The sequence below is a fragment of the Rhododendron vialii genome, chromosome 2a (assembly GCF_030253575.1).
Source record: "Rhododendron vialii isolate Sample 1 chromosome 2a, ASM3025357v1".
Taxonomy (NCBI): Eukaryota; Viridiplantae; Streptophyta; class Magnoliopsida; order Ericales; family Ericaceae; genus Rhododendron; species Rhododendron vialii.
Window position 1 is genome coordinate 35,209,354 of NC_080558.1, and position 12,351 is coordinate 35,221,704.

General features: G+C 37.1%; 1 protein-coding gene across 2 annotated transcripts in view; it reads left to right on the forward strand.

Moving 5' to 3' along the window:
* The first annotated feature begins 1,759 nt into the window (after positions 1-1,759).
* The window catches only part of LOC131316107 (DEAD-box ATP-dependent RNA helicase 21-like), a 37,873-nt gene continuing 27,281 nt past the window's right edge, over positions 1,760-12,351 (forward strand). The window contains exons 1-4 of one of the 2 annotated variants that reach the window (XM_058345386.1): positions 1,760-3,717; positions 4,081-4,176; positions 4,645-5,125; positions 5,218-5,528. In XM_058345386.1, coding sequence (XP_058201369.1) covers positions 1,783-3,603 — 1,821 coding nt within the window. In that variant the 5' untranslated portion in view covers positions 1,760-1,782 and the 3' untranslated portion in view covers positions 3,604-3,717; positions 4,081-4,176; positions 4,645-5,125; positions 5,218-5,528. Of the gene's footprint in view, positions 3,718-4,080; positions 4,177-4,644; positions 5,126-5,217; positions 7,726-12,351 lie in introns of those variants that run through there. The other variant, XM_058345387.1, reaches the window with a different exon arrangement.

Consider the following 12,351-nt stretch of genomic DNA (forward strand, 5'->3'; position numbering starts at 1 on the left):
ATATATATATATATATATATATATATATATATATATATATATATATATATATAGGGTGACATATGCTATTAGTTATGATTGATGAGAGGTTTAGATAAGAACCCACTTCTCCCTGTCTCCCCTCTTCCGCAGTATAACTCTCTCTCTCTCTCTACGCCACACACACACCCCCTCACTCTCTCAAATTTTAAAAAAAAAAATCTTTTTAGCTTGCAAAGCTACTTTATACAGGGGTTGATGTGTTGGCGCAAGTAAAAAGAAAATCTGATGATGGCAGTTTATCTCTTCCACCCTCTCCTCTCTCGGCAAATCTCTCTGCCAATCCTGACCAAGCTAGTCTCAATAGATTGTCTAGGGTGATGATGGTGCAGGAGTAAAATCCGGTGGAAATCCTATCTCACCCTCCCTCTCTTTTCTCGACAGTAACTTTCTCCCTCTTTCTAATTTGATTTGATGGGACAGAGATAAGATGTGTAAGAGAGGTGGTGAGTGATGAAGTGATATGATAGGTTCTTTGGATAGAAATCTCATTCTCGGCTTCCTCTCTCCATATATGCGTACGTAAATTTATTAAGACCTTAAAATCTAATTTTACTAAATTAAGATTTATTTAATAAAATCGACACACAAAAAAAAAATAGTAAAAAAAAAGTACAATCGAGTAAAAGAAATTTTATTAAAATTATAATTTTATTGAAAAAAAAATTAGGGTCGTTACAAAGCGATTTATGTAGGCCAAATCAACCGTAGCCCTGGCTTAATAAGTTATTTGAATTATAATTTTGTCTTTATTTTGATTTTTTTGCATTTATTAGTTTTGACATTTTTTTATTAGCTATTGGTCCGTTTCGAGAAGAAGAATCTAAAAAGTAATTTTTTTTGTTAAATTCTTAAAAAGTTTGATGTAAACGGGCATTGGATGGTAAATAACTATGTTCAAAATTTAAAAAAATTGAAATAAATGTGCACTAGATGATAAAATTTGGACAAATGTCTAGATTGGTGACCAAATTGATAGTTTGCTAATATTTTGGGGGACAGGTGTTGTTCTGGTTTATCCCCTTAAAAAATAAGTATTTATTTGTAATTTTTAAACTTAAAAATAATAGTTTTACTAAAATTAAAAAATATACAATATGGATCTTATTTGATCGAACCCTGCAAAAAAAATTGAAAAATCATTTTCGAAAGTCCATTATTTTTAAATTTGAAAATACGTTCTTATTTGAAAAGGTAAAACGGGGCCTAAAAAGTAATAAGCCCAATTTTTCGTCCAAAAAATTAGATGACATTAACTATTAGACCAAATGGGTTGCAATCAAGAAGTTAAGGTATGATGAAGTTAAGGTATCAAGAAGTTAATGTGACACAATATAATTGATTTGGAGGAAACAAATGTTTACACCGACGGTGTAAAGAAATTAATCTCATATAATTTAGGAAAAGGATTTGAAATCTACACTCTAAATGTTTTTTCGAGCGCAGAAATTTCCCTTTTAAAAATAAAAACATAAAAAACTACTTTTGTTCCTACGGAAACTAGGGTTTCTCTTTTCCTTGTGCGCCAAGGAGAGATTCGTGGAAGTCAATTAAAGCCCGTGTTTGTCCCTAGAGAGATATTTACTTTGTTTGGTTGAAGTTTTAGGAAGTTAATTTTGAGAGTTGAGTGGTACTGAGTGGAGTAAAATAGAAAGAGAAATTTATTAAAAATTATGGAGAGAATAAAAATTACTCTCAAAATGATGAACAAAGCGGAAGTGGAGTGAATATTCTTCTTCCGCCATGAAGCCAGTGTTCGTCCCTAGAAGTACAAGGCAGAGAAAGGAAGAAGAATTCGCAACCCGGGCCGAAGAAGAACGGGACGACCACCGTGATTCCAAGAGGAGGACGATGCGGCGGCGGAACCACGGAGAACGGGATCAGAAGGATGGGGAGCGGAGAGAACGGGTGGAGGAGAAGCTTGTGGCGGAGCGACATAAATCACAAACAGAACACCACCACCTCCAAAAAGCCATGCCGCCCATCAAAGAGCAGCAGCAGCAGATTATTATTCCACCGAAGAAACGGGTCATGGCGAAGCCAGGCCGCTTCTCTTTCGATTGGGATAACACCGACGACACCTCCTCCCGTGTCGACCACCTTGAGGAGGCTCCCCTCCTCTTCGGACGGGGTTATCTGGCAGGCATCGACCGCCCTGAGCAGAGGAAGAGGAAGAAGCTCTTTGATTTTGATCTCCGCCACTGGTCCGAGAAGAAGGTGGAAGAGATGAAGGAAAGGGACTGGAGAATCTTCAGAGAGGATTTCAACATATCCTACAAGGGAGGAGGATCCAAGATTCCTAGGCCCATGCGGAGTTGGGACGAGAGCGGGCTGACTCCTCAGCTGTTGAGGGCTGTGGAGAGGGCGGGATACCACAACCCCACCCCCATCCAGATTGCAGCCATCCCGCTCGGCCTCCAACAGCGGGATGTCATCGGTATTGCCCAAACTGGTTCAGGTAAAACCGCTGCCTTCATTCTCCCCATGTTGAATTACATTGTTGCGAGTAGAGGGTTTATGAAAAACACGAGGGAATTAGAGAACGATGAGGCGGAGGCGGAGGAAGGGCCTTATGCTGTGGTGATGGTCCCCACTCGAGAACTTGCCCAGCAGATTGAGGACGAGACCATAAAGTTGTCCCATTATCTGAGCGGCATCAAAGTAGTCTCAATTGTTGGTGGGCAGTCAATCGAGGAACAAGGGTTTAGGATTAGACAAGGGTGTGATGTTGTGATTGCCACGCCCGGACGTCTTATTGATTGCTTGCACCGACGTTACATTGTTTTGAATAGGTGCAACTATGTTGTTCTTGATGAGTCTGACCGCATGACAGATGAGGGTTTTGAGCCGCAGATTGCGGGTGTCTTGGATGCAATGCCTTCGACCAATTTGAAACCCAAGAACCAAGACGAAGAGCTTGATGAGAAGAAGATTTACAGAACAACTTATATGTTTAGTGCTACGATGCCTCCGGCTGTGGAGCGACTTGCTAGAAAGTACCTGAGGAATCCTGTGGTGGTCACCGTTGGTAGTGCAGGAAATCTAATCACCCAACACGTAATCATGATGAATTCATCAGAGAAATTGCATCTGTTGGAGAAATTGCTGGATCAACTCGGAGGAGATAAGACGGCGATTGTGTTTGTAAATACTAAGAGATGCGCTGATACACTTTCCAGAGCTTTGGACAAGGCTGGCTATCGCCTGACAACTTTCCATGGCGATAAATCACAGGAGCAGAGAGAACTTAGTCTTGAAGGTTTCAGGGCCAAGAGAAATAATGTGTTGGTCGCAACAGATGTAGCAGGACGTGGGATTGATATTCCTGATGTGGCCCACGTAATCAATTATGATATGCCTGACAAGATTGAGAAGTACACCCATCGCATTGGACGAACAGGTCGTGCAGGAAAGACAGGTGTTGCAACAACATTCTTGACTTTACACGATGCTGATGTCTTCTATGATCTCAGGCAGATGCTTATTCAAAGTAAAAGTCCCGTGCCCTCTGAATTGGCTAGACACAAGGCTTCAAAATTCAAGCCAGGAACCAACTATTCCTGACAGATGACCACCTAGACGGAATTGAAACCGTGTTTTGTCATTGAAGCTGACTGTGCTGTATTATGGTTAGAAGAGGAGACACACAGTTTTAGGTTGCTGCTGCAGACAAAGGAAGTGAGTTTGGTTTGAAATTCTATCAGCTAGCATCTAGTAAAAGTGAATTCTAAATTGCTGGAAGTAGTTTTAACAATTTGATTAAATATTGTCTGCCACTCCTACCATGCTAGTAGTAACAATCAACTTGCAGTATATTTGTATTATTGAATGTTTCCTTATATAATTCATAGTTAATTTTCTCGATTTTTTTTCTGCTCATCATGGGTATGTTTGTTACTTTTTTCATCAGCCTACTTTTAGTTGGCTTTACTTGTGGTGGAACTTGCCGATCCATTAGGATAATATTTTTATGTTCTAGGTCTTCGTTCTAATATGTGTCCCAATTGTTGTTGCTTATTATGGGGTATATTCTTGATCTAGGTGCTCAAGGAAATTATGGTCTTGTTGCTGTTGATGTTGACTATTAATCCCTCATTTTATGTGGACAAGCCTACACTTATGCAAAGTTTCAAAGCTGTATGGACCTTCCTTGGCTCTTATTTTGAAGTTGTTTTCTTGAACTTGAAAGAGTGTCCACCTGAGCACTTGTTTGACTCTGTCTTGCCATATAAAAGGCACTTGTTTTTGGCAGTTGAGCTGAATGGGAAACTCAATTATAACAAGTTTGGTTTGAACAACCAAGGATTCTTTTAGAGGGTTTTTGTACTTATATGTCCTTTTTAAAGTTAGCTTTGTGTTAAAAGAAATACCTTCTTACCTTTTAACACAAAACTTGACCTAGTGATATTTAGGACCTTATAGATTTTAAGTTGGATCATTACTCCCAATGCCATAATGTGGTGCTGGGATTCGAGTATATTAACCTTTCTCCTCCCTTAAGCTTTATTTTGAGAAAATATTAATTCAGTTTCCACGGTTTTGATTCCTTTTATCCTCTTGTTTAGTGATCGAACTCTGAAGGTCTGGAGTTTGGATGGTCTGCAGGTGAGAAGGAATGATCTGCCAATTCAAAACTAAAAGATATTGTAGCAGCACATGATAAGGATGTAAAATCTTTGGCCATTGTACCGAATGATAGTTTTCTTTGCAGTGGCTAGTGGGTTTCCCAGTTTAGTAGATCCACGAGGCACCACTTTAAACATTGCAGTTCTTATTGAGTTTACTTTGTTTATTGGATGAAGGCTAAGATTTAAGGACATGGGTTTTCTTCAGGCCTCTTTCCCAAAGTTGCTCAAATACATTCTCTGTCTCAAATACTCTCAATGAACAGGACTGAATTGCTTGTGCTTGCACCCATGCCCTTAAATTTGATTTGTATGTTCACTATGTTGTATCTGGAACATCTAACTCTAACTGCTTTTCCTTTCTTATTATTTTTCTTAATTTTCCCGGTTAGAAGTTTATGGCATTTCCTTATCAATTCTTAGAACAGGTGCATATTGGTCTTGTAATTGAGTTTTTGAAGGTATTTTTTTCGTAAAGGTCTACCGCGCGATGGTTTCATTCCTTGTTTAGTGCTTGCTTTTAGGTCAGTCTTGCTTATTGCGTAGTCTGCAGGTTTGGGCCTTGGCTACCGGGAAGAAGACAGAAATGCTTGCAACTTGTGGCAGTGATGCAGTTATCAATTTGTGGCATGACTCTGATGCAGTTATCGTCTAATGACGATGTATTGCGATTGGAGATGTCTTCTTTGCGGATATGGAGCAAGATTTGGTGATGCAGCCAGGTGGTCCTCTTGCTCATAAATGCAAGACCCTGATTGAGCCAAGTCGTCTTATCATGCTCACTGCGCAAAGGTTCATTCAAATGTTCTTGGGGGAGAGATTTATAGCTCTTCATTTCCGGCGTCATGGATTTTTGAAGTTTTGGTATGGTTTCCCTTATCTCTAACTTTGGTATATCTTGAAGTACTGTTCTATAGCATCTGAGGTTAAATTTGAGCTGATTGTATGTAGTCCAAAAATTTTCACCTAACATGGTTTGTGTTTCCATAATTTGGAAAGTTTGAAACCGTTCAGAGGGGTGAGAGTTGGGGGCATCATGCCTTTTTTTCTTGCCGAAAGAGCGTAGTAACTTCACTGCTATGAGTCGTGTGTGTCTGTCCTTACATAGAGAACTTTGACAGTATGTTTCAAAGATTGATTTAAGAATGAGACCTAGGGGATTACTTCAGTTAGTTATTGAACTTTGGACCCAGTTTACTTGGTTGAGTGTCTACTTAGGTTTTTCCGTTTGGAACTTTCTTTAGATTGTCGAGATTCTTGATTTGCTTGTACGATCGGTAGGCTCTCTCTCCTTTGGTACCCTAATGGAGTTATGTCCTTTTAGATGCCATCAATACCCATACACAATAAAAGGAAATACTAGATGAAAAATGTTTATTGGAGATGGATAGTAGTAAGTATTGATAGGACTCCCGCGTTAAGGTAATTTATGGAGTGGTTTTATTGTTGAAATTGGCAGATTTTCTTGTCATTTTGTTTCATGAATTTTGACATCTTGGTAGTAGATGAATAAGTTTTTGTATTACACGTAGGGCTGGATCGATTGGTTGGCAATGGCCATGGTGTGTTAGGATGTGAGTGCTTGTGTTGCTTGAATATAGGAGTGGATTATTTTAGGGTTGCATTTTGGTGATATAGCAGCTAGGTGGAGGCATGTAATGTTATCGTGGTGATTTTGAAGTCTACTATATGGTTGTCACTGTCTTATGGTTGTGGAAATATTGGGAACTAGAAGATTGTGTGGAGTTAAACTTACGAGATTAGACTTGATATATATATATATATATATATATGAATCAGTAATTTCGAAGTGATAATGGATTATTATCGTGGTTAATTTTGGGAGTCTTGACTTCTTTAGTGCAAAAGGGAAAGTTCACTTTTGGTCATTGTGTATTCACTAGAAGAATTTTTACTGGAGCATTCGACTTAGTTAAATGTGTATATTTAGTACAAGGAGTTAGACCTCGAGATGCTAGGTGTTTGCAGGTGGTCTTGTGGAATATAGGTCACTATTATTTGAGAAGAGATATTGGGAACTAATTATGTTAATCCATTAAGTTAAAGACTCTAGATTTTTGTGATTGATAATATTGCAGATACACATATAGCAATGCACGGTTTTTCTTGCAGGTGGTTAAGTTGAGTCAAATTTTCCTTGAATGTGTCACCATAGCGTATATGCTTTTGGCAGTATCATTGGTGTCTCTACGGCTTCGGTTGAGGTGGTTAGAATAACTCGCACTAAGACTATAGTCTTACGATCCTTGTTTGATATGTGGAAGTGAAAAATGAAATTTGGGAGGCTCAATTGTTACTTGATAACTCAACCTGGATTTGATCATGTGTTTGGATTTTGGTGAAGATCGGATTTGAGGATGATTCAACAAAATTGTTTGAATGGTGTGGTGTAAAGATGTGTAGTTGATTAGTAAAACCGATCAATGACAAAACGATATTTACTGTTCCATAGGACTTGTGGCACTGAAACGAACATCATGATATCTTGAGGTTTAAGGAGTTAAATAATACAGGTTTGGGGTTTTGAGGTTGAATGTATTATGTATTGTTCCAGTTAGTAATTTATCTTTTTGTGGTTTTGCTGATAGTTTAGTCTTGTGGATGGTAGAATGATTCGAGAAAAAAAAAATACTATGGGAGGGGGACTTATATGACTTCTTGAATTTGACTTTTACGGAGTTGGATGTGAAAGAGAGAATCTCATGGCTAGAACCTAGATATTGGACTTCAACATATTAAGATGGAGTAAAGTAATTTGACTTCAAGAATTGCGGCTCGCTACTCTTTTTGCATGACACTGGCAGAGATTGGATTTGGGAAGCTTATTCAATATATCAAGTCCTAAATTGGAGCGGACATTTATTTATGGTAACGAGGGTAATGGATGTGAGAGTTCACTTGAATTGCTTGTGTTGTAAGGCTAGTGGATGTGATAAGAAAAGAAAAAAAAAATTAAAAGCATGATTTATTGAGTTATTAGACTCTTGGAACTAAAAGAAATATCAATAGCCCCGAAGTGTGAGAAGATTAACTGTACAAATTGGGTTATCAAATTTGGGCCGATAGTACTTATTGCTGCCTAATCATCAAAGCTTTGGTTACTTGTAGGCTTGGATTCTTTTGGGGCTGTTTCGTTATTACAAATTTGGTTTATACGCTTTGTTGAGTGAGTTGAGTACCTTATGGTAAGGTTTATATTCATATACGCAGTGATTTCTTTGTGGTCATACTTCTGATCCTTGGTTGTCAGACAGTAAAAGTACTTTAATTTAACCTTGGGATAATTGGTGTTAGATTGGAGATTTATTCGCAGTGATTTATTGTTGTGTGATTTCATGATTTATTTGTGGTCATTTCTTTCGATATGCATAGTATTTATTGAACATAGAGCTATCAGATTGTTAGTAGTCAGTGTATAATCGTCTTTTCATTGTCCATGGAGCCTCGTTTCTAAATCCTTAGGAGTTGATGAATAAAATGCATTCTTTTGAGATATGCATTTGTCTCGTTTGGCCATTTCTGTTGGAGTACTAGATTGGTGTTGAAATAAGTAGTCCTTGTTTAGTGATCTTTGAAGTGAGGGACTATTCTGAATAGAATGTTGGAAATACGAGTTTGTGGAACATTGACTTTTGAATTCTGTTATAGGATAAGAAAGCATATGTGATAAGACGTTGGGAAAAAAAAATTTCTTTTTCCGGAGAAGTGAAATCGGCTTTGTTTGGTTGGAAGTTTAGTTTAGTTTAGTTTTGGTAGTGGGTGGAGAGAGAAATAGGGTAATGATTGAAGAGAGGGGTAATGATTGGAGATAGATAGTGAGAGATGAGAAAGTAATAATTGGAGAAATAGAGTAATGATTGGAGAAATAAATAGGGTAATGATTGGAAAACTAAACTAAAATTAAACTAAAATATGAACCGAACACAGCCATCAAGAGAAGGATGAGCACTGGGTTGGTTTGATATATTTGGATTTTCGTATATCTTAAAGGAATTGATATATTGGTTAGTGTTTGGACATTTGCGTTCGAGGTTAGTTACATGTTTAATTTCATACAACGATGGACAACAAATAAGTTATAGAGGTTCGGAATTTCTTAAGCGACTTGATACCATGAGTTACGGTGATCATCTTAGTTGATAACATTGTAGATGCCATAGAAGTGGAATTAGATGTAAAATAAGAGTTATGCGGATATTAATTGTAGAAGGAAATGGAGTTTAGAATAGGAGATATGGTATTTCTAAAGATTGGTAAGGTGTGATTCGACTTCGTAAAAGGGAAAAAGAGTCATCGCTATGTTGGGTCTTTTAGGGTTTTGGACAATGTTGGTAGGGTGGCATATCTTTCGGTGTTGCTGCCTAGTTTGGCTAGAGTTCATAAAATTTTTCATATATCGGTGTTGTGGAAATATATGCATAGTCGTTCCCTATTTTGATTACAAGACGCTTTATTTTCGTCGAGACTTAACCTATGGACAATCTGTTGAGATTTTTTGATACACAAAGGAGAATGTACTTGCCCAAAAAAAAGGGGATTTGATTGGTTGAAGTATTGTGGCACAATCACGTGGTGGGAGAATCTATTTAGGAGCCTAGAAAGGAGATGAGTGAGCATACCCATCTTTTTATGGATGAGGTTAGTATCCAATTTCGAGAATAGAAATTATTTTAAGGGGGGAAGGATGTTACACAAACTTTTCTTTCTTCAATTATTAGTTTTTCATTTAAAATTTGGCTCTTATTGTTGGGTTGATTTGCCGTAATAGAATTATTATGAGTTGAGTTCATTATGGTATGGTTTATATTTATATTTGCGGTGATTTCTTTGTGGTCATATTTCTGATCCTTGGTTGTCAGTCGGTAAAAGTATTTTAATTTAACCATGGGATGATTGGTGTTAGATTTGAGATTTATTCGCAGTGACTTATTCTTGTGTGATTTGAGGATTTCTTTGTGGTCATTACTTTCGATGTACATAGTATTTAGTGAACATAGAGCCATCAGATTGTTAGTACTCAATGTATAATTGTCTTGTCATTGTCCATGGAGCCTCGTTTCTAAATCTTTGGGAGTTGATGAATAAATGCATTCTTTTGAGACATGCATCTATCTTGTTTGGCCATTTCTATTGGAGTACTAGTTTGGTGTTGAAATAAGTAGTCCTTGCGTAGTGATCTTTGAAGTCACGGAGTATTCTGAATAGAATGTTTGAAATACGAGTTTGTGACGACAGGGGTGAGTTTGTGGAACGTTGACTTCTGAATTCCGTTATAGGATCGGAAAGCATATGTGATAATACGTTGGGGAAAAAAAAATTCTTTTGCTAGAGAAGAGATATCAATGTGGTATAGTTTGTTGGTGCTTTGGCTCAAGAGAGGGATGGGCATTGGGTTGGTTTGATATATTTGGATTTTCGTATATTTTAAAGGGAATTGATATATTGGTTAATGTTGGGACATTTGTGTTCGAGGTTAGTTACATGTTTAATTTCATACAACGATGGACAACAAATAAGTTATAGAGGTTCGGAATTTCTTAGGCGACTTGATACCACGAGTTACGGTGATCATCTTAGTTGTTAAGAAAATTGATGCCATAGAAACTAAATTCTATGAAAAAAGTGACTTAAGCGGGTATTAATTGTAAAAGGAATTGGAGTTTAGAATAGGAGATATGGTATTTCTTAAGATTGGTAATGTGTGATTCGACTTCATCAAAGGGAAAATAGAGTCATCGCTATGTTTGGCCTTTTAGGGTTTTGGACAACGTTGGTGGGGTGGCATATCTTTTGGTGTTACTGCCTAGTTTGGCTGGAGTTCATAAATTTTTTCATGTATCGGTGTTATGGAAATATATGCATAGTCCTTCCCTATTTTGATTACAAGATGCTTTATTTTCGTCGTGACTTAACTTATAGACAATCTGTTGAGATTTTTTGCTACACAAAGGTGAATGTACTTGGCCAAAAAAAAAAGAAGAGATTTGATTGGTTGAAGTATTGTGGCACAATCACCTGGTGGGAGAAGCTACCCGGGAGCCTGGAAAGGAGATGCGTGAGCATACCCATCTTTTTATGCTTGAGGTTAGTATCCAATTTCAAGGACGAAATTTATTTTTAGGTGGGAAAGGTTGTTACACACTGACTTTTCTTTCTTCAATTATTAGTTTTTTTTATTTAAAATTTGGATTTTATTGTGGGGTTGATTGCCGTAGTATAATTATTGTGAGTTGAGTTTCTTGTGGTAAGGTTTATATTCATATTCGCAGTGATTTCTTTGTGGTCATACTTCTGATCCTTAGTTGTCACGGTAAAAGTACTTTAATTTGACCTTGGGATGATTGGTGTTTGATTGGAGATTTATTTGCAGTGATTTATTGTTGTGTGAGTTGAAGATTTCTTTGTGGTCATTACTTTCGATAGACATAGTATTTTGTGAACATAGAGCTATCAGATTGTTAGTAGTCAATGTATAATCGTCTTTTCATTGTCCATCGAGTCTCGTTTCTAAATCCTTGGGATTCGATGAATAAATGCAATCTTTTGAGATATGCATCTGTCTCGTTTGGCCACTTTTGTTGGAGTTCTAGGTTGGTGTTGAAATAAGTAGTCTGTGTGTATTGATCTTTGGAGTGAGGGACTATTCTGAATTGAATGTTGGAAATACGAATTTGTGACTGTCTATGGGTGAGTTTGTGGAACGTTGACTTTTGAATTCCGTTATTAGATAGGAAAACATATGTGATAAGACGTAGGGAAAAAAAAATTCTTTTGATGGAGAAGAGATATCAATATAGTAGTCTGTTGGTGATTTGGTTAAAGAGAAGGGTGAGCACAGGGTTGGTTTGATATATTTTGATTTTCGTATATCTTAAAGGAATTGATATATTGGTTAGTGTTGGGACATTTGCGTTCGAGGTTAGTTACATATATAATTTCATACAACGATGAACAAGAAATAAGTTCTAGAGGTTTGGAATTTCTTAGGCAACTTGATATCATGAGTTACAGTTATCATCTTAGTTGATAAGATTATTGATGCCATAGAAACTTAATTAGATGAAAAAAGAGAGTTATGCAAATATTAATTGTAGAAGCAATTGGAGTTTAGAATAAGAGATATGGTATTTCTTAAGATTGGTCAGCAGTGATTCGACATCGTAAAAGGGAAAATAGAATCATCGCTATGTTGGGACTTTTAGGGTTTTGGACAACGTTGGACGGGTGGCATATCTTTTGGTGTTGCTGCCTAATTTTGCTAGAGTTCATAAAATTTTTCATATATCAGTGTTGTGGACAATCTGTTAAGATTTTTTGATAGACAAAAGAGAATGTACTTGGCCCAAAAAGAAAAATGATTTGATTGGTTGAAGTATTGTGGCACAATCACATGGTGGGAGAAGCTACTTGGGAGCCTAGAAAGGAGTTGCGTGAGCATACCCATCTTTTTATGCATGAGGTTAGTATCCAATTTCGAGAAGGTAATTTATTTTAAGGGGGGAAGGATGTTACACAGGCTTTTCTTTCTTCAATTATTAGTTTTTTCATTTAAAATTTGGCTCTTATTATTGGGTTGATTTGCCGTAATAGAATTATTGTGAGTTGAGTTCTTTATGGTATGGTTTATATTCATATTTGCTGTTATTCCCTTGTGGTCATACTTCTG